This window comes from Sus scrofa, chromosome 14 (genome assembly GCF_054392235.1).
Source record: "Sus scrofa isolate SSC_HxYL_T2T_F1_AM1 chromosome 14, Sscrofa_HxYL_maternal_Yorkshire_Landrace_v2.0, whole genome shotgun sequence".
NCBI lineage: Eukaryota > Metazoa > Chordata > Mammalia > Artiodactyla > Suidae > Sus > Sus scrofa.
Genome location: NC_139396.1, coordinates 28411570 through 28438573, shown reverse-complemented (window position 1 = coordinate 28438573; position 27004 = coordinate 28411570). Strand labels below are relative to the sequence as shown.

General features: G+C 44.2%; 1 protein-coding gene and 1 long non-coding RNA gene across 10 annotated transcripts in view; one reads left to right on the top strand and one right to left on the bottom strand.

Annotated features, from left to right (window-relative positions):
- The window catches only part of LOC106505885 (uncharacterized), a 31135-nt gene extending 26025 nt beyond the window's left edge, over positions 1-5110 (bottom strand). The window contains exon 1 of the long non-coding RNA XR_014828310.1: positions 4922-5110. This is a non-coding gene — a long non-coding RNA (uncharacterized LOC106505885). The remainder of the gene's footprint in view (positions 1-4921) is intronic.
- The window catches only part of LOC100624226 (tumor necrosis factor receptor superfamily member 10A), a 35259-nt gene continuing 10561 nt past the window's right edge, over positions 2307-27004 (top strand). For 4 of the 9 annotated variants that reach the window (XR_014828303.1, XR_014828304.1, XM_084997611.1 and 1 more), the window contains exons 1-7: positions 2307-2625; positions 15025-15127; positions 18342-18455; positions 19166-19277; positions 20223-20479; positions 20987-21018; positions 21493-21663. Coding sequence is in view for 6 of the 9 variants with exons in the window: in XM_084997611.1 (XP_084853737.1) it covers positions 2464-2625; positions 15025-15127; positions 18342-18455; positions 19166-19277; positions 20223-20479; positions 20987-21018; positions 21493-21663 (951 nt within the window). In the remaining 3 variants the exon portion in view is untranslated. Of the gene's footprint in view, positions 2626-15024; positions 15128-15223; positions 16961-18341; positions 18456-19165; positions 19278-20222; positions 20480-20986; positions 21019-21492; positions 21664-27004 lie in introns of all 9 variants that reach the window. The other 5 variants (XR_014828305.1, XM_084997612.1, XM_005670431.4 and 2 more) reach the window with 3 other exon arrangements.

The following is a 27004-nucleotide window of genomic DNA, read 5'->3' as shown; positions in this document are numbered from 1 at the left end:
GGGAAAGGGGGGAGGGGGAAGGGGAAATGTAAAAGTCTTAAAGGGATTTTAAGCCCAGTGCTACTCTTGCCAGCTCTGGATGCCCTTGTGCAGAAGATCAATTCCTAACTCACCCAAGTCAGGGAGAAGAAACACATGCAAACCAAAAACCCCAGTCAACCACCCTGCTAGGCATGGTTCCTGCTGCTTTTCCTGGGATTCACAGAACCACAGGAATGCAGACACTAAACCAGGTAGAACAACCAACAGTACACTTCACAGACATGCCCTGGAAGGCCCTCCATCTGCTTGTAGTCTTGCTCACTTTCAATCCAAGAGCGTGCCCTTATCCCACTGGTTCTCTGCCTAAAACAAACTAGATCCCTTTAGTTCTGCCTGAAACTTTTTGGAGATGTCCCTCACTCACAAAATAAAACCCATGCTCTCTCCAGGGCCCTGTGTGTTCTGCTCCCTCCCCTGGTGACTCTTCAGCATGTTGAAGCAAACATATGTTAAGACACAATGTAGAAAAGAAAGACTTACAAAGTAAAAAACAGGGAGGGGGAATAAGAAAGTAGTTATACTAATAGAATTGTTTGGTCAGAAGATATGCAGTTTGCAAAAGGAAAATAAAACAGAAGGTAACATATGTTTGTGTCAAGTAAGTAGGAGAGATAATAGCTACTATATTTCCAAGAAAGAAGAAATCTTTTGAATGAGATGGAGTAAAGAATAAACCTTAAGGTAATTGCCATCAGGATGGTAGAGAAGATAAAAACTCCCTTTATGAGGTATGAAGTTCCAGTTGTAAAGTAAATCAGTCCTGGAGATGTCATGTACAGTATGGTGACTATGATTAATAATACTGTATTGTATATTTTGAAAGTTGCTAAGAGAATATGCTATGGAATGGCCGTCGAGACTCTCTATGGAAACGTGGGCATTGTAGAAAAGTCTAGCAGAAAAGTCTGCTAGAACTCTCAGCAGTCCTGTGTTGCATCATGCCAGGAGCTACTCCTCCTCTAACTCTAAAACAGGAAGCAAGTGTGAAAGATACAACTATGTCCATTTAAACAGGAAAACGGAGGATCAAAGAGGCCAAAAATTAGTCTTAGGGAGTAAAGAAGACAGGATGGATGAACACCACTTCACTTCCTGGATGCAACATGCTCACTACATGAAATTTCATTGAAAGGTTTATACTGGGTTTTTTTTAGTTTTATTGAAAACCCAAAGTATCTTGAGATCGGAGAAATAATGGTATTTCTAACATGTTTTCTGAATCCATTACTACAAAAGCGTATTTTCACCCATGCCATTCCTGAATCCTGAGTCACCTTTGCCGTTCTTCCTTGACTGTATATGTTCAAGTTTTATTGTCTCCCATCACTTGTCTGTGGTTTCTCGAGTTTCCTCTTCTCTACTCCTGTGGGTGCACTTTGTCCTTTCCCTGCTGAATCATTTGTCAAGGGTCTGCCATTGGACAGTCATCCCTCTCCTCTACACGGTGAACCCAGGACACAAGACCCACTCATTTAGTGTTTTGGCGCCACCAGCTGGGGACCACAGCTGGACAACTACTGACCCTGCTCTGAACTAGGCACCTTCTTATAGATTCTTCCTTTCAATGGAGAAGGGCTTGGCAATAAGAGTTCTTTTATCTTTCTTTTTGTTTTGTATCAAATTTGAAATGTGCTGTAACAGACTTTCAATAGAGCTTCTTAACAAAATATTTGTACCTGTACTGGGTTATCAAATGCTCACACCCCCCTGTAAAATAGAGTCTAGCACCAGCAAATCACAATGTGAAAGCTTGCTTTTTCCTCCCACTGCCAATTGACAAATCCCTTTCACTGAAGCCACCTGTATCCCACTTCCTCCTTGGCTTGGGGAGGAAGGGAGGGAGGACATAGGCTTGGGAACAGCACATGGAGTTCTTGGCAACAGCCTACAGATGTCAGAAGTCAAATCCAGATGGAGAGTAGAGGAAGATGCAGGGAACTTGAGGAGTTGGATGGAGGTTTGGTAATTACTTGGCCCTGACAAACTAGAGAAGGCAGTCCAGAGTGATCTGGACATATTTCTCTGCGCCTGGTGATCCAAAGTACAGCACTGCCCCGCCTCAGCGAGGGGGTGAGTTCTACGTCAGGCCTTTCTTCTTCTTCTTCCCCGCACCCACCCCCCCACCCCGGCGCTCGAGCTGGAGATGACTAAGTCACATGTTTCAACAAACAATGTACCTTATTTGCATGTTGGCTCCCATTCGTCGCTGCCCAACCAGGTGACTCAACGCGAGGGTACAAAAGTCAGGACCGTCTACCCACCAAAGCGTTGAGAGAACTAGCCGGAGAACTAGCCGGAGTGCGAGAGAGAAGAGACTGAGTACTGCCGTGCATTCCTCTAGTGGCAGGGGTGATCCAGCACCCAGAGAAAGACATTCCCAGAATTTCCAGAGCATTCTCGGTGGCTCTGCTGACTATCACTATGCGGTGGCCAGGACAGCGAGCACCCCTCAACCGCACTGGGCAGTGGGGACAGAGTGCACCCACCACCTCAGGTGCCCAGGCGGGGTGCGCCCCCAGCCGCCAGTCTTGGCTCCAGGACCCCCGGGCTCTCATCTTCGTCGTCTTTGGTGTCTTGTGGTTGGTGAGTCCCCATTGGGGGTCCTGGCTCGGGGAGGGGAAGGCGCGCCTGGTGGTTGGGAGGGAGTGGGAATAGGGTTAGGGACAAGGCGAGGTGCCCTCTTGGGTTGTGTTGGAGCTGGATCAGTAGCGGACAGAGTGGGGGGATGGAGCAGCATCATAGCCGGTGAGACCGACCGGGACCCAGATGGAGAAAAGCCCTCTGGCCTCGTGAGCTCTCTCAGGGGTAAATTCCAGGGATCAAGGCTGAGGTGGAAACTCCCTGGCAAGCTGCCCAGAGTGGCAGAGACTGGCTGTCTTTTCTTTCTTTACTGTTTTAACTTATGCCTAAATTCTAAAACACACTCATGGCAAATCAAAACAGCAGCCTGAGAAGAATCACTCTGCTGCCTGCAACTCTTTTTGATCTAACCCCTGAGTTGGAGGCAGGTTCCCAGTTCCTTCTATTCACGTTGCCTTGCGGCTAGGAACCTTGCATCATCCAGCCTGGGAGGGGATCTGCTACTTCCTTTCCAGAAGCTGGTGAAGCAAACAGGAAAATACATGGTGATGCACATCCTGAAACCCCTCTCAATGGAAAGGCTCTGCCCCTGTACTTTCCAGGCTCCTTATATTAAAAAATAATAATAATAATAAATAAAGGTCAAATCAATATTACAGGTGTCATGAAGTTTTAAATGTTTTCATTGAACAAATTAATTCAAAATTCAGAGAATAATATTTATAATCAGAAAGGGATTACAAAATTTATTTTTTTTTATTAATCTAGGAGTTCCTTTATGGCTCAGTGGTAATGAACCCGATTAGTATCCAGGAAGATGAGTATCCAGGACTAATCTGAGCTCAGCCCTCACTCAGGTCCTTGCCCTGTGTGTGTGATGTGGCCCCATTTTGGTCTATGCCATCCACCCTAGGTTTTTCTCTCCTTCCAAGTGGGAACTGAGAGGTCCAGAGGTTCAGAAGCTCATTCAGGCCCTATGAGTCCTGGGACTGCAGCTGGAGAGGGCAGGCCTGCTCTGTTTCTTCCGGCTCTGGGGCCCTGAGTCCCCACTTCTTCATGTGAAATGGGAGGAAGTAAAAGTCTGCAGGGGCCTCTGTAAATGGCGCAGGGCTGTGTGAGGCTGTGTGGGAGGATGAATCACATTCTCAGGTGTCCATCACTCCGGTGCTGGGAGGGCCACAGGGTAAGTGGTCTCCTCCCCACTCCTGCAGTGGCTTCCACCAGTCTGTACTGGCTACGTGGTATCAGCTGCCTGAGGTGGACTCAGGAGCTTCTGAAGGCCAGGGTGGAAGGCTGTGCTGGAGAGGGTCATGAAGGAACACAGAAGAGCCCAAAAAGCAGGTGACAACAGTGATGGCAGTGCAGAGCCACGGGCCAGGTGTGTCCACATGCTTACAGTTGTCCCTCTGGTTAGCATCTTGCACAAGTGCAGTTTGAAGAGTGAGCAGGAAAGGTTTTCATCCATGAGGCTGCAGGTGGCCAATCTCCCCCTGGCCCCTGCTCAGAAGGCCTTGGTCCCTGTCCTTGGACCACTTTCCCTCAACCAGGGATGGAGAGAAGTGTGGCTCCACCTTCTGAGTCAGGGCTGGGGGAGTGGGGCCAGTGACATGCCTGAAGCATGTGCTCCTCGGCAGCTATGTCCTGCACTCAGCCAGGGACTGGGCATCCATTATTCACTGTAATTTTCCTAACAACTTGGGAAGATGGGAATGATCTTTAAGCTGTGTGTAATGTGGAGAACATGAGTTTCAGAGGAATAAATTTCTGATATTTTTGGACTGACCCAGCAGAATCCGCACCCTACACCACAGCTCATGGTAATGCCAGATCCTTAATCCACTGAGCCAGGCCAGGGATCGAACCCACAACCTCATGGTTCCTAGTTAGATTTGTTTCCACTGCGCCATGATGGGAACTGCTTCTAATGGCAAGTGTACTTTGACCTGGGAATAGCATCTCCTGCCATTGCTCTTCAGGATGTATGAGAAGTGGGGGAAGGGAGAAGGGCTCTAACACTTCACACAACCACCTTGGACATTTAGAGGAGGTGAGATAATTACAGTTTATGGATGAGAAAATATAGCTCGGAAAGGAAAAGTGTCTAGGCTTTGACTTAACCCAAATCTATAGAAAAGAAATGAGTGGGAAAGAGAAATGACAACTTTTAAAAGATACAGGGACAAGACAATCAGCCTCAAGGTTCTTACAATGATGGGTCTCAAATGAATGGCATTCAACCAGAAGAAATTGGTAGGTTGCGAGAAGAGATAGAAGAATTAAAAAGTAATCAGGAACTTACAAAACCAGCTGGCTGAAAAGGACTCTTTGATTGAAAATTTGGAATCTTCCCAACCATCACCTGGCACAAATGAAGAGTCTTCAGCAACAGATTCAGCAAGAGATTCTGAACAAATAGCAGACTTGAAACAGGAACTGGCAACATTAAAGTCTCAGTTAAATTCACAGTCTATAGAAATCACTAAACTACAGACAGAAAAGCAGGAGCTGTTACAGGAAACAGAAGCATTTGCAAAATCACTTCCTGAACCAGAACGGAGTGAAACTGTTAACAGCTGCAAAAACTACTGATGTAGAAGGAAGACTGTCAGCATTATTACAAGAGACTAAAGAATTAAAGAATGAAATTAAAGCTCTGTCTGAAGAAAGAACTGCTATTAAAGAGCAGCTGGATGAATCTAACAGCACCATTGCCATTTTACAAAATGAGAAAAACAAGCTCAGAGGTGGACATTACAGATTCTAAAAAAAGAACAAGATGATCTTTTGGTGCTGTTGGCTGATCAGGATCAGAAAATATTTGCATTAAAGAATAAACTCAAGGAACTTGGTCATCCAGTTGAAGAAGAGGATGAACTTGAACCCGGAGACCAAGATGATGAGGATGATGAAGATGAAGGTGATGGCAAGGAACAGGGTCATAGCTAGCTTTAAAATCTCTGGGGATGATAAGAGATTATATTGTGTCTTTGACGATGGAGTCTTAAGACAGTGCTTTGGTTTGCCTCCACAGAAAATAAAGATTTAGAAACCAGGTGGAAAACATTCCCTGATAAGACTATTGATGTATTTTTTAAATGATGCCACCCATGTTGCTAATTCTTTTAATCTAACTTTATGTAGAACACATATCTCTTATTGAAATTTATCTGAACTGTCCCAAAATATAATTTGCAAAGAGCTACAGACACTAAAAATGTAACAGTTTAAGGCACTTGGTGGCAATGCTATTTGCCTTAGTTCATTGGTTGTGTATAGAAGTTCTGTATTTGTCTGCTATTTTTACTTTTCAGAATTTGTGTCTTTAAATACTAACACATTTGGTTTAATGTGTGTTGGAATCATTGTTTCTAAATTCAATATTGGAGTTCTTAGCTAATGATTTCCTTTTAAAGAAACGGATTTCCTTAAAGGCAAGAGAGGAAGGTCTCGGGGTAGTATATCCTTCACACAGTGTGACTCCTGCAAGAGCAGCATAGGACAGTGTAGGATGAGTGCCTTGACCCTAGATATGGCTGCATTTGGTACCTCAGTGAAAGAACGAAGGATGCTGGCCCACAGTGAGGAGGCAGGCATTTCTGAGAAATATTTGCAACAGTGTATTAGCATGTGTTTGGTTTGGGGTTTATTTAAAGCTAAACATGAAAACAAATTATAACTTAACAGCTCATGCAACACAGATGTAGTATTATTGTTTGATTATTATAAAACACATTATGTTCCTAGTTTTAAAAAGACCCAAACTATGGTTTATATAATTTATTGGCATTTTTGCTGAATAGGTTTAAGTCAGGTAATAGATTTTTAAAAAGCAGTGAAGCATTGTGTCAAAATTTAATGTTTTCGTAATAAAAATAGATACTATGTTCACGCAAAAAAGAAGAGAAAAGAAAAGATACAGGGACAATTTCAGTATTAAATCGGAAGCTTTTTAGTGTTTCATCATTGGAGGCTTTTGGTGATAAGTTAGAATGGCTTTGATTGAGTTAACTGTTTGCATCCCTGAGTTTGCTCTCGGTCCCAACATTTTGCTAAGGGAGGGCTGGAAAGGTCCTCGGGGTGGGACCTCTGGCTCTGTGCCTTGTCTTGCTTTGGTGTCTACCAGACATTGGCTGCCTCTCCCACCTGCTTCTCTGTGGGTCGGTGGTGTGACTTTCTTCCTTGGCCGCCTTTAAAATTTTCCTTAATACTGGTTTTCAGAAATTTGATTACGATTTGTGTGGTTTTTTAAAAATGTTTCTTTCACCTGAGGGCTTGGTGTTACAGTTTATATCCAACCTGGAGGACTTCTGACCACTGCTTCTCCAATATTTGTTTCTTCCTATCCCCGTGCCTCCAATTACACCTACATTAGAACGCTTGACATTGATTCAGACTTAACTTAGGATCTGTTTTTTTTATCAGTTATTTCTTTCATGGATCATGCCTTTAGTGTTACTCTAGAAAGTCATCACCAGAATTAAATTAATTTAGGTTTTTTCCTATGTTATCTTCCTATGCTGAGTTTTATAGTTTTGTGTTTTACATTTAGTTTTGGTAAATGTTTTGGTAAGTTTGAGTTAATTTTGTAAAGAGCATAAGGTCTATATCTAGATTTGTTTGCTTGTTTGTTTTGCATGTGGACATCTAGTTATTCCAATCCCATATGCTAAAAAGACCCATCAGTATATAAATCAGTATTACAAATGTGGCATTTTTAAAAATCTCTAAAGTTTTATTTATTTACTTTTAAAATATTACCCACCTCTCTCCTGATTGTGTTTACTTTTTTCTTTTATGTCCCTGAGTACATTTATAAGATTCAAATAGCTCTTTCCTAGTCTTTGTGCATTATTTCAATGATCTGTCACTTTTTTACCCACAGTTTCCACTGATTGATTTTTTTCTATTTATGGTGATGTTTTTCTGTTTCTTTCATGCCTTCTAATTTTTTTTAAGTGACAGACATTGTGAATTTGCTATCTTAGGTATTCATTTCTCTTGTGTTCTTTCAAAGAGGGCTGGGTATTGTTCCTGTCATAGCAAAGATAAGGTTATATAACAGTTTCATCTTCCAGTATTTGCTTAAAGTTCAATGCCTGGGCTACATATGCCTTATTTGGAGACCAAATTCATTAACTACCAAGGACCTGGTAGCTAATTTCTGATAACTAGCCAGCACCCCTAGTATGCAGTCTGTGGTAACATGGCCTCGAAAAATGCTTCCATCCTTGTCAGCCTGTGGATTTCTGACAGTCCCTTCTCAGCCTGGGTTGGGTCCCTCCCATGGGTGACAGACAGAATAAGTGGCTTTGTTTGTTTGTTTTTAATTAAAATCAGCTTTGTGAGTCATAACTACACTAAAGAGAGATTGTGCTGAAATACAGCTCTTCCAAGGGCCAAGCTCTTTCTACACCTCTGCATTCGCTGAATTCTCACACACCCCTGTGAGGAGGAACTCTGATCACCCTTGTCTGATGAGCAAGGAGAGATGCAGATAGGTAGATGGGGCTTGCTGGAGGTCACCCACTCTTTGGTGGAGAGGTGGGCAGGCAGGTGAGCAGCCCCAAGGTTGAAACGCTGGGTCCCCTGCTGACCACTGCCCAGGTGAGCATTTGGTCTCTGAGGCCTGCGCTCAGGCAGCACAGGGTCACGGCTGGAGGGTCCCTGCAGTGGGACCCCTCATTTCAGGAATGATAAATGTGAGGTTTGAGAGGAAGGGAAGTGACTTCCCAGGATCATGCAGCTGTTCAATGTCTGGTCCTAGATGAGAAGGCCGATGGCTGGTCATTTACCCTGCGGTTTTTTTTACAGAGTTAAAAAGAAACCATAAATCATAGAATCAGATCTCCGGCCACAGGAAGATGTGGAGGACAGATCTGAAGCTGATGTCAGAGTTTACCAAATTTCATTTTAATGTCAGAGAAGCAAGGCAGATGTAAGGGTTTGTATGCTCCAGAGGGGAGAAAGGAGATCGCTTGAGTTGATTCTTGATCCAAGAAAACTAGCTGGAGCGAGGATCAAACTTGCTTCTAGGAGAGTCCAAAGCTCGCACTCCTGCTGAAGGGGAAATTCTCAGCTGATGACTCACCTCTGGGAAGGAGCAAGGTCCTTAGGTCTGAGGTGGGACAAGAACTGGAACACAGCGCCTCCTCCCTTCTCATCCTTCTTTCCTTTACCCTGCCTCTGGCGTTTGGTTTCTCTCTCTCTCTCTCTCTCTCTCTCTCTCTCACACACACACACACACACACACAAACGTGTGTTGTGTGTACATGCGTGCGTGCATGTGTGCGTCTGAAGATGGACACACCTCCTGGGTGTTTCAACGGGAAGATGACTAAGTAGGAACACAATAGGAAGCCTGTGCCTCTCTCCCACCTGGTCCCCCCATTACTTCCACTGCATTTGGGTCTGTGGTCCTGTCCTTGTTGACTTTCTCCTCCGTGTCCACCAGTGTCCTTGCCGCCCCTGGCACTGTCAGCTCTGCCTCACAGTCCCTCTAGGTTCTTTCCACCTTGGTGGCCTTGGGGATCTCTGTGTCTCCACCTCAGCTCCCTGTGGCTGGAACTGTCCTGAGGAAAGGAGGGGCCCTGCTGTATCCCTGATGCCCCGTAGCCCCACACAGGGCTGCTCAGCAGACTCCAGAGGAGCCTCCCCTGAACTTGTGGGTAGTGTGGGTTCTAAGATGCCTGCACTAACATTGGTATAAATAATGTCCTTGTCCCATTCTAGAGGGTATTTATGTGAGTGGTGGGAAATATGACCTGCAGGTTGGGGTCAGGACGGAGGTGACTGAATATCATGCTAAGGGTTTCCCAGGTCCATAGGCTCCAGGAGCCAGACATCCAGTTTAACTGGGTGGGCATTGGTCAGTCAGTACTTTTAAAGATAATTGTTTATAATGACAAAATTATTTCTCCAGTGGATAATGGACTAGATGTGTGAAGTCAGACTTGGCCCAAGCAGTATTTGGCCTATGTCCTCGTGGTTAGGTTGCATCAGCGTGAAAGAGGAAAGTGGAGGCTGGTCAGGATCTGAGGCAGGTGATCATGATAACACCGGCAAGTCATGAGATGGGTTTTGTAAGAGGAGAGAAAGGGATTCCAAGTTTCCTAACCTGAGAGCTGGCCGAGGTCATTACAAAAATCATGGCATAAATGGAAAGAAAAGGGCTTAAGAATTAGGAACAGGAATGTGGTTTTGGAGGCAGTGTTGATACTTTATTGCCAGCAGACCTGCACCACACAAAATGCTAAATGGAGATTTCAAAATGAAAATAAATGAAATCAAATGGAAACATGGATTTTCTTCAAGAGGAAGAAAGATCACAAGAAATATAACAAATGTGGTCAAATGTAAAGGATTGTTATTTCCCCTTGGTTTCCTGAACCTATACAGTCAAAAAATCTCACATTGTTTGTGGACTTTATTAAGGACACTCGTCTAATTCCCAGGATGACTAGAGCAACTAGAACGGGAGGGTGGTGATGAATGGACTTCAGTTGTTGCAAGTCTTTAATATTTTATATTAAATTACACTCTGAATCAAGCAGTACAACTCAGTAATGAAAAGGCACAAAGTATGAGGCACATGACAACACGAATGAATTTCCAAATAATTATCTTGAAGGAAAGAAGCCAGACAGAAAAGAGTGCATACTATCTGATTCTATTTATATGAAATTCTAGAAAATTCAAACTAACCTCAAGGGTCAGAAAGCAGATCAATAGTTACCAGAGGCCAGAAGAGTCAGGGTAGGAGGGAGGAGTGCCAAGAGGCAAAAGGAAACCACTAGGATGATGACATGGTTATTACCTTGATTGTGGTGAAATTTTCATAGATGAATAGATTCGTCAAATTTTATCTATTCCTTAGTGATGTGTAGTTTATCATAAGTCAATTATACCTTAATCAATCTACTTTAAAAAACTTTAAATAGGCTGTAAACAGTTTAAAAGCATATAATGTACTCCTGATAGGAACTGCTAAAGAAAGAATGTAAACGCGTTAGACAAAATGCCAACACAATTAAAAGAGAATTCTAAAAAATATTTAGTGCATATTAAAGTGCACAGGGAAGGAGTAACAGGAAAAACAGTAGACTTGACAAACAGAAAATAAGTATTAAACCTGTAGACTACTTCAACATTATCACTGATCATATTAACTCCAAATCACTATAATTCAAAAGTAGAATGAATTTAAAGGGGACAAAGACATATTGAAAATAAGGATGGATAACAGATATAACACTTAAATAGTAAGCCTAACTTCTGCAGCTATGTTAGTATCAGATGAAGCTGATTTAGGACAAAGAATATTGCAGCGATAAAGAGAAACTTTTGTAGTGTTGATTGATTAATTTATTAGGAAGTCATGATAATCATCAATGTATATATACCAAATAATAGAATTTCATAACTCATGAAGCAAAAATCTACAGGATTAAGTGGAGATGATAGCCCATCTTTCTTAGCAATTGATAAAATGATTAGATGAATACAACTCAGTAAAATCATGAGAGCTCTGAATACTGTCAACCACTTTGACTTAATTTGACATTTATAGAGCAAACGTGCAACATCTGCTGAAGACATTGTTTTGGAAAAAGTAACTGCCTTTTGGGATGATGTTGCAGATTAGGCTTAGGTAAGAAAGGGCATCAGAGAATGTTCTGTGGTAATACTATAGTCTATGATCTAGATAGAGGACTTGGGTTACACACATGTACAAACTGATCAACTCACTGAGTGGCACACTTAAATATGCATTTCACTATGTGTGGATATTTGGGGTATGAGTCTGTACATCATACTGGGTGTCTAAAGTTTTTTGTAATAAAATGATGAGAAGCAGAGTCCATGAGAGGAACACCTGGGAAGACAGGAGGGAACAGCATTGTGAGAGCAGAGAAAGGAGTCTCAGAGGAGGCCCAGCCCTGGAAAAGGGACAACTTGAGGGATACATGTGAGTTTAGTGGTTCCCAAATACTTGACAGGCTTTTAGGTGGAAGAGGGTTACATTTTATTTGGTTAAGATCAGTTGAACTGAGCTCAGCAAAGCATTTTTATTCTGACATTTTCTTAATTTAACTTTAAGAAACACTCTCAAATCACAGAAATTTTATTTTATTTTTATTTTAAAACACTCTCAAAATCACAGAAATGTTGCATATAATATACGAAACCCCTTTTCCTGACCACCTGAAACTAGATACTAACGTGATAAACATCATTCCTGAACAGTTTAGTGTGTACTCGCTACAAGTAAGAACATTCTCTCCTACAGACACAATACAACCTACAAATCACAACATTAACACTGACACATTACTACTATCTAATTCTCAGACCCCACTCCAATTTTTCCATTTGCTCTCAGGTCATTTATATCTCAGAGACTGTGACAGAAATTGTCACTTTTCTGTGACTCTCTGGTATTTAGTAGAACACTGACAGGTTCCACTACACACAGCTTTTCTGACACCTTAAATTTTTAAAAAACTTGTGGTATAATATACACCACAAAAAATTTACCACCTTAACCATTTCTCTGTGTACAGTTCAGTAGTGCTAACTACATTCTCACTGTTGTGCAGTCAGTCTCTAATACTATTTTCATTTTGCAGAACTGAAACTCTCTACCCGTTAAACAACCACCTCCAAGCTCCCCCCTCTGCTCAGCCCTCCCAATAGCCATTCTCCTTTCTCCATGAATTTGAGTACGATAGGGACCTCACATAAGTGGACTCATACAGTATTTGTGTGATTAGCTTATTTCACTTAGCATAATGTCCTCAAGGATTCATCCATGTTGTAACATGTGCCAGCATTTCCTTCTTTTTAAGGTGAATAATATTCCATTTTTATGTATATACCACATTTTGTTTATCCATGTATCCACTGGTGGACATTTGGGTTACTTCTACCTTTTGGTTATTGTGAATAATGTTGCTATGAACATAAGTGTACAAATATCCCTTGGAGACCTTGCTTTCAATTCTTTTGGCTATATACCCAGAAACGAATTTGCTAAATCATTTAGTAATTCTATTTTTAATTTTTTGAGAACCCCCCCAACTATATGCAAACTGTTTTCCATAGGGATTACATCATTTTACATTCTTACCAATGGTGCACAAAGCTTCCTTTCTTTAAAGAAATTTTTTTTAATTAATGGTTTGCATTTTTTCCATTATAGTTGTTTGGTTTTTGTTTGTTTGTTTGTTTGTTTGGCTGCCTGCAGCATATGGAGTTCCTCAGCCAGCAGTCAGATCCAGACCGCAGTTGTGACCTATGCCACAGCTGTGACAACGCTAAATCCTTAACCCGCTGTGCCAGGGCTCAGCCTGCACCCCAGTGCTCCAGAGATGCCGCCATTGATCCCACTGAACCACAGAGGGAACTCTTCTTTTTTTTAAAATAGTGGCTATCCTAATGGGTGTGCAGGGTTCTCTCTTTGTGGTTTTGATTTGCTCAAGTGATATTGAGCATCTCTTCACATACCTCATAGCCATTTATATTTCTTCTTTGGAAAAATGTCTATTCAAATTTTTTGCCCATTTTAAAAATTGGGTTGTTGTTATATTTATATATTGTAGATATTAATTCCTTATCAGATGTATGATTTGCAAATATTTCTCCCATTCTGTGGGTTGCCCTTTCACTCTGTTAACTGTGTTTTTTTTTGATGCACAGAAGCTTTAAAGTTTGATATTATTGGAGTTCCCATCATGGCTCAGCAGTTAACGAACCTGATTAGTATCCCTGACGCAGGTTCAGTCCCCAGCCTTGTTCAGTGGGTTAAAGATCCAGCATTGCCATGAGCTGTGGTGTAGGTCGCAGATGTGGCTCGGACCCCACATTGCTGTGGCTGTGGTGTAGGGCGGCAGCTACAGCTCCCATTCAACCCCTAGCCTGGGCACCTCCATATGTTGCTAGTGTGGCCCTAAAAAGACAAACAACAACAGCAGCAACAACAAAACTTTGGTATTATCACAATTTTTCTATTTTTTTTTTTTTATGTTGTCTGTGCTTTTGGTGTCATATTCAAGGCACTGCAAAATTCCAGGTCATGAAGAATTGCCCCTCTGTTTTCCCCTGTTTTATAGTTTTCACTCTTATGTTTAGAGCTTTGATTTATTTTGAGTTAATTTCTGTATGTAGTATAAAGGGTCCAAGTTCATGTTTTTGCACGTGGGTATACATTTCCCAATATCATTTATTGAAAGGACTGTCCTCTCTCCATTAAAGGTTTTGGTATCCTTTGCCAACAGTCATTTCACCATACATGCAACAGTCTATTTCTGGACTATCTGTTCTATTCCATTGGTCTACATGTCTGAGGCCCCTTTTTAAGCCAGAAATTCATTATTTAATCAACATTTGGTGAACAAAAACTTTAATTAACATTAGATCCTGTATCCTGATTTTTTAATTTGCATGTTATATAACCCTCATTTATAGGTGTCTGTGTGTATGTGTGTGTGTGTATGTGTGTGTGTGTGTGTGTGTAAGAGAAAGAAAATATTTACACATATGTTGAAATAGTGGAACTAAATGAGGCAAAGTATTAATGGATGCCATTTCTTTTTTTTTCTTTCTTTTCTTTTCTTTTTTTTTTTTTTTTTTGTCTTTTTGTCTTTTCTAGGGCTGCTCCCATGGCATATGGAGGTTCCCAGGCCAGGGGTCGAACCGGAGCTGTAGCCACCAGCCTATGCCAGAGCCACAGCAACGCGGGATCCGAGCCACGTCTGCAGCCTACACCACAGCTCACGGCAACGCCCGATCCCCAACCCACTGAGCAAGGGCAGGGATCGAACCCGCAACCTCATGGTTCCTAGTCGGATTCGCCAACCACTGCGCCACGACGGGAACTCCAGGATGCCATTTCTAAGATGAGGGGATTACATGTGGTTTTTGTATTCTTATGAAAACTTGGGAGTTCCTGTTGTGGTGCAGCGCTTTAAGGATCCAGAGTTGTCTCTGTGGTGGTTCAGGTTCCATCCCCGGCCAGGCACAATGGATTAGGGATCCAGTGTTGCCACAGCTGTGGTATACGTTGCAGCTGCAACTTGGAGTCAGTCTCTGGCCCAGGAACTTGCATATGCTATGAGGGCAGCCAAAAACAAAACAAAACAAAAATTTTACCTGTTCTTAATTTTCTAGAATAAACATGTTTTCTTTTTTAAGAAGAAAAGGATAAAAAAGCGTTTTTCAACTAGGCTAGCCCCAAATTATGAAAAGATAAACATATATTCAAAAGAATATTTAAGAGTTTGAAGATGGGAGAAAGGTGGAAGTTCTGCTTAGTTTTGGAGGTGAGGTGAAAGGAATGTGGGATGGATTCTGGGAGGCCTGAGAATCTGGAAGCCATTCATGCCTATCCCTGCTTTGTCCCCATAGGTCACAGCTGCCTCAGCCATGCCCACAAGGCAAGAAAGAGTTCACCAGCAATTCAATGTCCCACAGGGATGGAGACGCAGCTTCTGGGAGTTGTGCCCACCAGGTAAAGTCTAAGAATAATCTCCAACCCTTACCCCAGCCTTATCTCCATGTTCTTCTGGTCTTCTGATTCTTATAGTTCCTTGTTCTTATTTCACAGGTGTTTACTGGGAGTCTTGTGTGTGCCAGCCACTGTGTTAGTGGAGGGCATGAGGCCCCTCCCCTCCTGGGATGGTACCCAGAGAGAGGGATGAATGTGATAGAGAGATAAGATAGGAACCATGAGGATAAAAAATACAAACAAATGGTTAAGAAATCATTATGAAAAGATGAGAAATGCAGAGCAAAACCACAATAAGATATCACCTCACATACATGTAGATGACCACCACTAAAAAAACCAGACAACGATGTGTTGGTGAGACTGCAGAAAGACTGGAATCCTTGGGCACTGTTGGTAGGAATGTAGAATGATGCAGTCTTTATGGAAAACAGTGTGAAGATTCCTCAAAAAAATTAAAATAGAGTTACCATATGATCCACCATTTCCCCCTCCAGGTTTATATCCATCCAAAAGAATTTAAAGTAGGATCTAAAACAGATATTTACATACTCCATAGCAGCGTAGCCCGTTGGCAGACAGGTGGGAAAGAGGGATGCAGAGAGGGGAACAAGGCATGCTGGCCTTGAGGAGAGGCGCCAGAGAAGCAGTGGCGGGGTAGGAGGTTGCGGGCTGCTAAAACTACCTGGAGGCAAACTGGCTGCAGGGACACGACAGGGAGTCTCACCAATGAGGCCTCCAGCCCAGGGGAGGTCCCGTGGCACCAGGACATCAACCGGCCTTCTCCGTCCCCGGGGCACCCTCGCGGGGCTCGTGACCACCACCGCCAAACGGCAGAGACGGCCCGCTAGAATGCTCTCCTGCACGCGTCCTGACGACCGCACACACGCCCGCCGCTCCAACACCCCCCCTCCCCATCTGATCCGAGAGCACTTCCCCAGGGACGACACCTACTCGAGGCCAGGCAGTTTCGGTCGCAGCGATGGAGAGGGGCGGGCGCGCAGGCAGGGCTAGGCCGAAAGGCAGGGGCACGGGTGCTGCCTAGGGAAGGAAGGACCCCGACGCCTTCAGGGCCACTTGGAAAACAAACACGGATCCCACCGCCACAGGCATGAGGGCGGTCCCACGACGCCTGGGACACCGGCCCTCCGCAGCCACCTTAGAACCTCCCGCGACGCCGCCCCACCTCCGGGGCCTGCGCGCGACAGTCCCCCACCTCCACCACCACCACCACCACGACGGAGGGTCTGTCTACCCAAACATTCATCCATCCATCCATTTTCATCTGTTCCGCCCCGGGGGGCCTCACGTCCAGGGAAACACTCCCCGGCGAGGCCATCCGACCTGTGCCCGCGCGCCGCCACCCGCTGCCACTCCATTCGAGAGCGGGCAGGACAGATGCTCAGAGCGAGGGGACTAGGGAGTCGGGAGGGAATGTCCCCCAGCATTTCGGCACGAGACGCGGTCACGGCCGGGAAAGGCCTGTGCTGCCTCAAGGCTGGTGGGTGTGCCTCACCAGGGGGCTTTTCTGAAAAGTCTGAGAGGCCGCCTCGCCTCGCACGACCCACAGCGATCGCTCACGAGCCAGGGGAAGCAGGGGATACACCGCGCACGCCGCGCCACGTCAGTCCCCCTCCACGCGCAGTGAGGACGACTATGCCTAGGCACCTGCCCCCCCCCCCCCCCCAGAGGGGACGGGCGTGTCTCCCCTACCTTTTCGACCTCCAAGAAGGAGGCTCTTGGGACGCACCACCGCTGTGGGGAGGCCAGGGGCTCGCTGGGAATTGGAAACGAAGCTGTAACGCGGTCTTGGGCACCCGAGGGCTTTTTGGATACGTAGGCAAACTTTATATCAAATTTAAGAAAAATTTGCCCATTACTTCATCAAAATTTGTGTTTTCTGCTTCTCTTTCTTTTCTCCTGCTAGAACTACTGTAATGTGTATACTGGTGCATTTTATGGTGCCCCACAGGCTCCTCAGGCCCTGCTCTTTTTTTCCTTCTTTCTGTTTCTGCTCCTGAGACTGGATAATTTTAATAACCTTATCGCCATGATCACAGATTTTCTTGTTGTTGTTCTGCCTGCGCTGATTTGCCATTTAACCCCTCTAGCGACGCAAAGACACAAAGAGGTTGAAAGTAAATGGTGAAAAAGGTGTTGCAACCAAAAGAGCTGGGGTGGCTATACCATGAACAAACAAAATAGATTTAAAGTCATGATAGTTTTATAAGAGAAAGAAGAACATTATCTTTTCAAACTTTCCAGATTTTTTCTGTTATTTTGAAGAAATCATTCTTTTTGGGATACGTTATATATTTTTTTCTTTCGGTATTTTTGAGACAAAATTGACACATAGCACTCTAAATAAGTTTAAGCAAGCAGCAGAATGGTTTGACTTAACATCACGAGATTACCGCAGTAACTATAGTGAACATCCATCATCTCACACAGATAAGATTTAAGGGAGCAGAAAAAAAATTTTTCCTTGTGATGAGAACTCTTAGGATTTACTCTCCTTACAGCTTTCATGCAACGTGCCACAGTGTTAATTATATTTATCATGCTGTACATTATACCCCTAGTACTTATTTAACGTATTAACTAGAAGTTTATACCTTTTGACTGCATTCATCCAGTTCCTTCTCTCCTCACCAGTGCCCTCCAGTAACCACAAATCTGGTCTTTTCTATAAGTTTGTTTGTTTTTGAAGTATAATTAACCTCCAGCAATACTATGTTTGTTGTTTCCTGCTACACAGCATAGTGATTTGATATTTCTATAAATTTCAAAAGGATCACCACAACAAGTCTAGTTGCCATCTGTCACCGTACAAATATATTACATAAAATCATGTAATAACTGTAAACATATTCATCTAATAGAGCCTCAAAAATATGAAGTAAAAATGCACAGACTTGAAGAGAGAACTAGTTCAACAGGCTAGGCTACAAAACAACCTTTAATAAATTTTAAAAGATTGAAATCAAACAAAGTTTCCTCATTGATCAAAATGGGGTAAGGTTTGAGATCGGTAATAGAAAGAACACTGGAAAATTCACAGTAGACTCAGAATTGATAACCTAACGGTTGACATCAGGCAGAATGAATTTCCCCGTGGGAATTCCACTGAAGGCCAAAAGAGGAGTGCCCCATCACTACAGCCAGCCTCTGGGAATCCTGTGGGGATTCACTCACCAGATTTTATCTCCCTTCCCAGGATACCATGTATCAGAAGATGGAAAAAATTGTACATCCTGTATACATGGAGTGGACTTTACCATTTACTGGAATGTGCTACCTTCCTGCTTACCGTGTACAACCTGCAAATCAGGTACAGAGCATAGGGACCAGTAACGAGGGTGGGTGCGATGAGTGATACCGGGCTTCCAATTCCACTTCTCCTAGATCTTCACCATACCCTGTTTGAAGACTCTGTCTTAGGTCAATCAAATAAAATTAGAAATGCCACACAGTAAGTAAATCTTTTAAAACGTCAGATGAAAATGGTGGGGAAATAATCTGTCCTTTAATGGGGCAGGGGGTGGAATTGGAATAACATAAGCAAAGGCCTGGAAAAGTGCCAGGTTTGAGCTAGTGCTGGGTCTGGTCCTGGGCTAGGCCCATCTTAGCCTTGGGCTCTGAGGCCAGGGGTGTTACTGGGCTTCTCTCAGCCTTCACAACTTAGGGTCTCTCCACCCTTCGAGCAGGGCTAGGTTTTGGGAAGTCACCCAAGAGCTCCTTTCCACACAGGGTCTCTCAGATTATACCCTACCCTTCCTACTGACTCTGTGGGCTAAAAGATTTCCTTATCTATCCTAACGCATTCCATAGTGAATCATGCTCCTTTATTAATACATCGGGGTATTGCTGAAAGGTCAACGGGGGCTGTCCTTTATGCACTCCATATGTGTTGCTGCGGAATTTGACCCTCAAAAGTACAATGAACTCAAGAGAGTTGCGTGTGAGGGTGTTTGGGTGGTGAAGAAGGGTTGAGAGTCACTCGAGGGACGCACATCGCCAACCCTGATCCTTTGTCTTCAGGTGAAGAAGAGAAGACCCCTTGCACAGCAACTGCGGACACACGGTGTGAGTGCAAACCTGGAACTTTCCGTGAAGAAAACTCCCCCGAGTTCTGCCAGAAGTGCCGCACCAGGTGAGACGCAGGAGCCCAGGCGGTTTCCAGCAGCTCAAGGGAACTGTCCCAGAGCCCCCTCCTGCCCCAGGCCTTCCCTGGGCCCGGGGGGCCGCCCGAGCCTGCAAGCAGCCCCTCCCTGCCCCCCGCACCTTCCCAAACCTCCTCAGCACCGTTCCCCTTCAGCCGGCTCACTGCTTAAGGTTCCCGACACTGTCCGTGGCCCAGGAGAAGCTGTAGCTTCTTCTGATAGCAGAGGGAAGAAAATGAGTAGAATGCAGCCAAGCTTACATTCATCTGTGACAATGCCGTCGTAAAAAGGGAATTTTCCTCATTTTGGGGCAGGAAAGGGCCCACGAACACAAAGGTGCCCACAGGCGAGTCCTAATGAGATGGGGCACCCAGCTCCTTCGAGGTTCCTTCCTGTAAAGCTCTGAGCCAGCCCAGCGGGCCTCACACCCAGCCCTGGTTCCCCAAGAAGACCCGAATCTTCCCTCTCTGGGGACTCAGGGGCCAGCAGTCCTGTGCTCTTCTCTGGCGCTCCAGTGTGGGCTGTGGCTGGTAGGAAGGGTCAGCAGGTGGAGGACAAGAGGGTCCTTGTGTGAAAGGGCGACTGGCGGGGGAGGCTCAGCTTGTGCCCGAGCCCTTCTGACCCTTGACCTGGATGAGGTTCCCCCTCCCCCGGGCTTCCGCTGCAGCCAGGGAGGCCCAGGGCAGGCCTTGCAGAGAAGGCCCAGCTCCTGAAGAAGGGGCAGCTCTGAACACTCAGCAGGAGCCCTGGGGGCTGAAGTGCCCAAGCTCTGATCCTTCTCGCAGCCAACAAGGCGGGTGAGGGGACCCGGCCCTGCAGACAGGAGAGCCTGTTCCTCCACCACTGGCCTGTCAGGGACGCTGGGTGGGAGGTGCTTCCCTCTTTCTCCTCATCTGGCCAGCTTTCCCTGATGGATCCCCTGTGTCTGTACCCAGGTGCCCTGATGGGATGGTCATGGCCACGCCGTGTACCCCCTCGAGTGACCTCAAGTGTATGGATCAAGAGTCAGGTACCCGGGGCAGTGGGGAGGCCCCGGATCTTGGAGAGCCAGTGACCACGAACCTGCAACCGCCCACCGCTTCCTCTCCCTCCTCAGGCAATTCAGAACTGGTGGTCGGAATTGCAGTTCCTTGTTCAATTCTACTTTTAGCGGTGGTGATCGCATGCTTGGTCTGCAAGTGCAAAGTTCAAGGTGAGGTACCAGGACGGAAGGGGGAGGCACGGGCCCCTCCTCCGTCTCCCCAGTCTTCCTGGTGCCCTGGCCTGGCTCTGATCTTGGTCCCCAGGATCCCTCTGCACCTCCCACCTCACCTGCTCCTATGAGGGCCAGGATCACCTCAGTCCCACATCTCAGCTGATGGTCCCCTGGTCCCCATGGCCACAGAGAAAGGGGCCAGGTCAGCTCTTCATGCCTTCAGGGCCCCCAGCCGCGGCAGAGAGGTGGTCAGCACCTCGCTTGGGTGACAAGAGTCAGGAGGGTTTATACAGCAGAACCCAGCAGAGATTTTATGTATGTTTCCTTTTACTTCATTCCCCCCCATCTCTCTTCTCCGTCCCTGAGGGTTCCCCAGAGTTGGAATGGGCCCGTCCTTGTCCCCAGGCCTGGGGCTCCTTGTTCAGTATCTGTCCTGTCCCTGGGGAGGGAGGTGCTGTAAGGGGACTCTCCCCCCTGCTCAAGCGGCTGCTGCTTCTCTTCCAGGTTGTGGACTGCACCGCAAATTCATGGACAAAGTGAGTTGGTTTCTCCAGGACCTGGTGGCCTCAGGCCCTCAGCAACGGCTTCCCACCCACCCCAGGGCCCCGGGTGGACACAGTGCCCAGTTTGTCCTGTGCTATGGTCCCTGGCTCTGTCAAGTGGGGTGGGGGCTCTGGGCTGACTGTAGGGGCGCCATTGGTCTGTTGAGAGCAGCCCTAAGGCGGGTTGGCAGGGCTGCTGCTGTGCTTCTTAGTGCTTGCAAGACACCCTCACCTCCTAACCCTAGATGGACCCTGGGGCTTGGGGTTGTCCAGCAGGGGTGCTGAGCCCCCCCTTAGCACAGCACCAGGGTCCTGGGGCCATCGGCAGAGCCATGGATGTGCTGAGTCTGCACCCACCTGGGGGGCACAGCATGGGAGTATGTAGGGAGGCAGAACCCTCCGTGTCCCCGCAGCTGCTGCGAGGATCTGTCGGTATGGACGCCTGAGTCAGCTCTTTGCCCTCCCAAGGTCCTTTTCTGGCGATCACATCCCTCAAGAGGGCCTGGAGCTCAGGATAACAAGCTGATGTGTGGAGATTCACTGTCCACTCTGCTCACCAAGAAGGAACAAGAAGACCAGGAGCAGGAGAAGCCGGCAGATGTCACAGTACAGTCCTCACGGGAAGCAGAACATCTGCTGGTGAGTGTGACGCCCTGGCCCCTCTACTTGCCCAGGACTGTGGTGGTAGAAATAGGGAAAGGCCAATGCTGATCAGACCTCCTATCCTGTGGGAGGAAGATCAGGGTCCTGAAGGGGAAGTCACTACTCTGATACGGTAGGCTATCAGCTGTATGCAATGTTACAGTACTTGTTATCTGTACAGTTCTCACCATATCCTTAGTCTAGAACAGGCAGACACAGGGTAGGTACTCCCTTATTTGCTGAATGATTGAATGAGGGCTGCATAATATTCCACTGCATAAGCTCTAAAATAATATAGTAAGCAATTCTTCATAATAATAGAAGTATCAGATTTGTTACAAAATTATTATTATGCTGAACATATATAAAAATAAATTTCAGTCTAGGTAGCTGATCATATTTATGTGGTCACTTCTTAGAAGTTTGAGGTTATTGTGTAGAAGTGCCTTTTTACCGTGTACACACACATGCACATGCAGTTTGGGTTCATATCAGTTCATCAGTTTTGACTTGAGTAGTCAATCTGTAGAAACATTTTTTATTCCTCATAAGCTTAGAAAGTCCCCCCAGCTTGAGATGGAATTCTTTCCTTTCTTAGAATTTTCAAATTTAATGATTTTAGCGCATAACAACATTATCTAACTGGAATTTATTTGGTGATATGATATGATGCAGGGAGCTCCTGAATTCCAAGGCACAGTCTCCTTCCTCCAACCCAATTTGGCAGTCAGGTCTCCCATTTCCCTCTGCTTTTGATCTCTCCTTTATCACAGGTGAAATGTTTATTGGACAATGATCTCTTTCCATCTAGAGTATTTCTTTCTGGTTTTTCTTCCACGTTGACAGTTGATGCTTGAACAAAGCTGAGATTAGGGACGTGGACCCTCCAAAATTCACATATTCATGGCCCTGCATCCTCCAATTCAACCACCTGTGTATTTTCTAGTGCTATAGTATATATTTCATGAAAAAAATCCACAAATGAACTCATGCCATTCAAGGGCCAACTATATACTATATTCTTTTAAAAGCAAAGGTATAAAGGGAAACAAACAAACAAGGCCAATAATCCCTCCATCTTGATGATCACTTTCCACATTTTTTCACAGCAGTTAATACATATCCAGAGTGAGAAAATTTAAGTAGTATAGAAAGTTTCTCATTGAGTCTTAAAAACCTCCAACTGTAATCTTTTTCCAGCCTCTTAGTCCTTTTTATTTCAGTAACTATCAGAGATAATTTTCTGTGATTCTTTGCTGAAATCTTTATGCATATGGCATCTATGCATTTTCTAATATGTTCACCAATGAAATTTTCTAATACGTTTTAATATCTGAGAGCAATACCTCTTACTTTTTCAAAATTTATTGTTTATCCAGATAAAATTTAGATTATTTTATAAGATTTCCTCCACCCCTAAAAAATAATTTTTGTATTACCTTAAATTAATAAATTTATTTAGAAGGATTAAGATCTTATTAATATTCAGTAATATTACTGTCAAAGATGACAGTATTGATTAAACATAATAGTGGAGTAGGAAGGCCCTGAGCTCACCTTCTGTCACAGAAAACCAAAATTGTAATTATTTACAGAGCAAGTATTGGTAAGAAATACCAGAATCTACTACAACCAAAGATATAAAGAAGAAACCATGACAAGATGGGTAGGAGGAGCAGAGTCAAAGTATAGTTGAGACCCATATCTCTGGGTGGGCAGCCCAGAATGGGAGGCTAATTACATTTGCAGAGGTTTTTCCCAAGGAGCAAGGAGTCTGAGTCCTACATCAGGCTCCCCCACTCTGGAGTCCTATACCAGGAAGATAAGCCCCAAGAATGTTTGACTTTAAGGCCGGTGGCACTTACTTTCAGGGGACCCATAGGGCTGTGGGAAATAAAGACTGCATCTTGAAGAGTGCATAGAAAACCTCGCAGCCCCTGGGACCCAGGGCATGTCAATAATTTGAAAGAGGTCTTGCTCAGACCTCCCTGCTAATCTTGGAGAGTCCTGCAGAGGCAAGAGGCAACTGGAACTCATCCTGGGATCGCAGACTCTGCTAGCAGCAATTTTGGGGAGTTTGTTCTACCATGTGGGCACTGGCTCTGTCAGGGAGGCATATTTTGGAGTCCTCTCTTTAGCTTATTAGCTTCAGGACCCAGCCCTGGCCCTACCCACCAACATACAGGCACCAACACTGGGATGCCTCAGGCCAAGCACCTAGCTGGGTAGGGACATAACCCCACCCACCAGCAGGCAGGCTGACTTAAAGCTCCCTGAAGTCACAGCTGCCTCTGGACAACCCTGTCCACCAGAGGACTTGCACCTGGACCCATACACCAGTGTGCATGTGCTAGACCCAGGAACCCCTAGGGCTCTGCAGCCAGAGACTCAGCTCCATCCATCCATGGGAAGGCACCAGCCCCAGGACCCACTGGGCCCCAGCACTAGAACCACCACAGCCCCACAGCCTGCCTTACCAGGTCCCAGCCAACACATCGACAGGCTGGCATCAGCTCCTGGAATGCCCCAAGCCCAAGCCATGGCCAATAGCAGGCTAACTCTAGCTCTGAGACACATTTAGCCCTCCCAGCCAGAAGCCCCAAGATCCAATCCCACCCACCAGTGCACTGACACCAGCCTCAGGATTCCCAGGACCCATGGGACCTGGTTCTGCACACCAGTGACTGGCACTAGCTCAGATCCCCTGAGGAGTAACACCTCAACACACACTGCAATTAAAATGGCAAAAATTAAAGATAAAGAGAGATTATTAAAAGCAGCAAGGGAAAAGCAACAAGTAACATACAAGGGAAGTCCCTTAAGGCCATAAGCTGACTTTTCAGCAGAAACTGTGCAGGCCAGAAAGAGTGGAATGATATATTTAAAGTGTCGAAAAGGAAAAACTCGCAAACAAGAATACCCACCAAGTCTCTAATTCATATTTGATGAACAGATCAAAAGTTTTACAGACCCAAAACACTGAAAGAGTTCGGCACCATTAAACCAGCTTTACAAGAAATTTTAATGAGACTTCTCTCAGTGGAAAAGAAAAGGGCACAGCTAGAAACATGAACATTATAAAACTAAAAAGCTAACTGATAAAGGCAAATATATAGCAAAGGTAGCAAATCAACCACATACAAAGAGAGTAGGAAGATAAAAGACAGACGTAGTAAAATTATGTCTATCCACAATAAGTAGTGATGAAATATACAAAACAAGATATGAAATGTGTCAGAAATAGAAAATGAGGGGCAAAAGAACCAAAAAGCAGAGTTTTTAAAATACTTTTGAAATTAAGAGATCAGCAACTTAAAATAATCACATCAATATAGATAAACCTTAGAGTAACCACAAACCAAAACGTAAACACACAATAGTGAAAGGAATACAACCATAACCATAAAGATAGTCACAGGGAAAAGAACAAAAGAAGAAAAAGGAAAAAGAAAAAGAACTAACAAAAAAAGACCCCTGAAAACAACTAACAAAATAGCAATAAGCACATACTTATCAATAACTACTTTAAATATATTAAGACTAAATGCTCCAATCAAAAGACATTGAGTGGCTAAGTGGATACACAAACAAGATCCATATATATGCTACCTCCAAGAGACCCTCTTAAGCTCTAAACACATACAGACTGAAAATGAGGTGATGGAAAAAGTATCCTATGCAAATGAAGTCCAGGGGAGCAATACTTATATCAGACCAAATGAACTTTAAAACCAAGAATGTAACAAGAGACAAAGAAAGACATGACTTAATGATCAAGGGTTTAACCCAAGAAAAAGATACAACAATTGTAAATATATATGCTGTCAGTATAGGAGCACCTAAATACTTAAAGCAAATATGAATAGACATAAAGGGAGAAATGGACAGCAAAACTGTGGTAGGAGACTTTAACACTCCACTTACATCAATGGACAATTCATCCAGACAAAATCAATAAGGAAGCATTGGCCTTAAAAGGCACATTAGAGCAGATATACTTAATTGAGATATATATATATATATATATATATATATATATATATATATATATATATATATATATATATATATAATTGATGTATATGTCAACATACATATAGAAAATACCATCCAAAAGCAGCAAAATACACATTTTGCTGTACACAGTTGCGCACAGAATATTTCTCCAGGATAGAGCACATGCTAGGCCACAAAACAAGCCTCATTAATTTAAGAAAATTGAACTCATATCAAGCATCTTCTCTGGCCACAACGCTATAAACCTAGCAATCAACTACAAGAAAAAAAACGCAAAACCCACAGGCATGTGGAGACTAAACAGTATGTTACTGAACAACCAATGGATCACTGAAAAAGTCAAGGAAGAAATTTTTAAAAATACAAGGAGTCAAATGAAAATGAAAATACAATGATCCAAAAGCTATGGGACATAGCAAACGCAATTCTAAAAGAGTTTATAGTGATACAAGCTTACTTCAGGAAATAAAAAAAAACTCAAATAAAAAAAAAATCTAACCTTACACCGCAAGGAACTAGAAAAAGAAGAATAAACAAAATCTCAAGTAGTAGGAAAGAAATCAAGAGAAAAAATCAAAGAAACTAAAAGCTGGTTCTTTGAAAAGATAAACAAAATTGACAGACTCTTAGAAAGGCTCATAAAGGAAAAAAAGAGAGGGCCCAAATCAATAAATCAGAAATGAGTAAAGAAGTTACAGCCAACACCACAGAAATACAAATAATTATAAGAGAGTACTATGGAAAACTTAATGCCAGTAAAATGGACAACAAAGAAGAAATGGACAAATTCTTAGAAAGCTATAATCTTTGAAGATTGAACCAGGAAGAAATAGAAAATAGGAACACACCAGTTGCCAGTAATGAAATCAAATCATAAATCAAAAAAACTTCCAACAAACCAAAGTCTAGGAACAGATGCCCTCACAGGGTAATTCCACCAAACATTGAGAGAAGAATTAACACCTGTCCTTCCCAGACTCTTCCAGAAAATTGCAGAAGACAGGAGTTTCTATTGTGGCTCAGCATGTTATAAACCCAACTAGTATCCACAAGGATGCAGTTTCCATCCCTGGCCTCACTTGGTGGGTTAAGGGTCTGGCACTGTTGTGAGCTGTGGTGTAGGTTGCAGACACGGCTCAAATCCCAGATCCCTTGTTGCTGTGGCTGTGGGGTAGGTTGCAGCTCCAATTCAACCCCTGTCCTAAGAACTTCCATATATCACAGGTGCAGCTATTAAAAAAAAATGCAGAGGAAGGAACAGTTCTGAATTCATTCTATGAGGCCAGCATCATCCTGATACCAAAACCAGACAAAAATATCA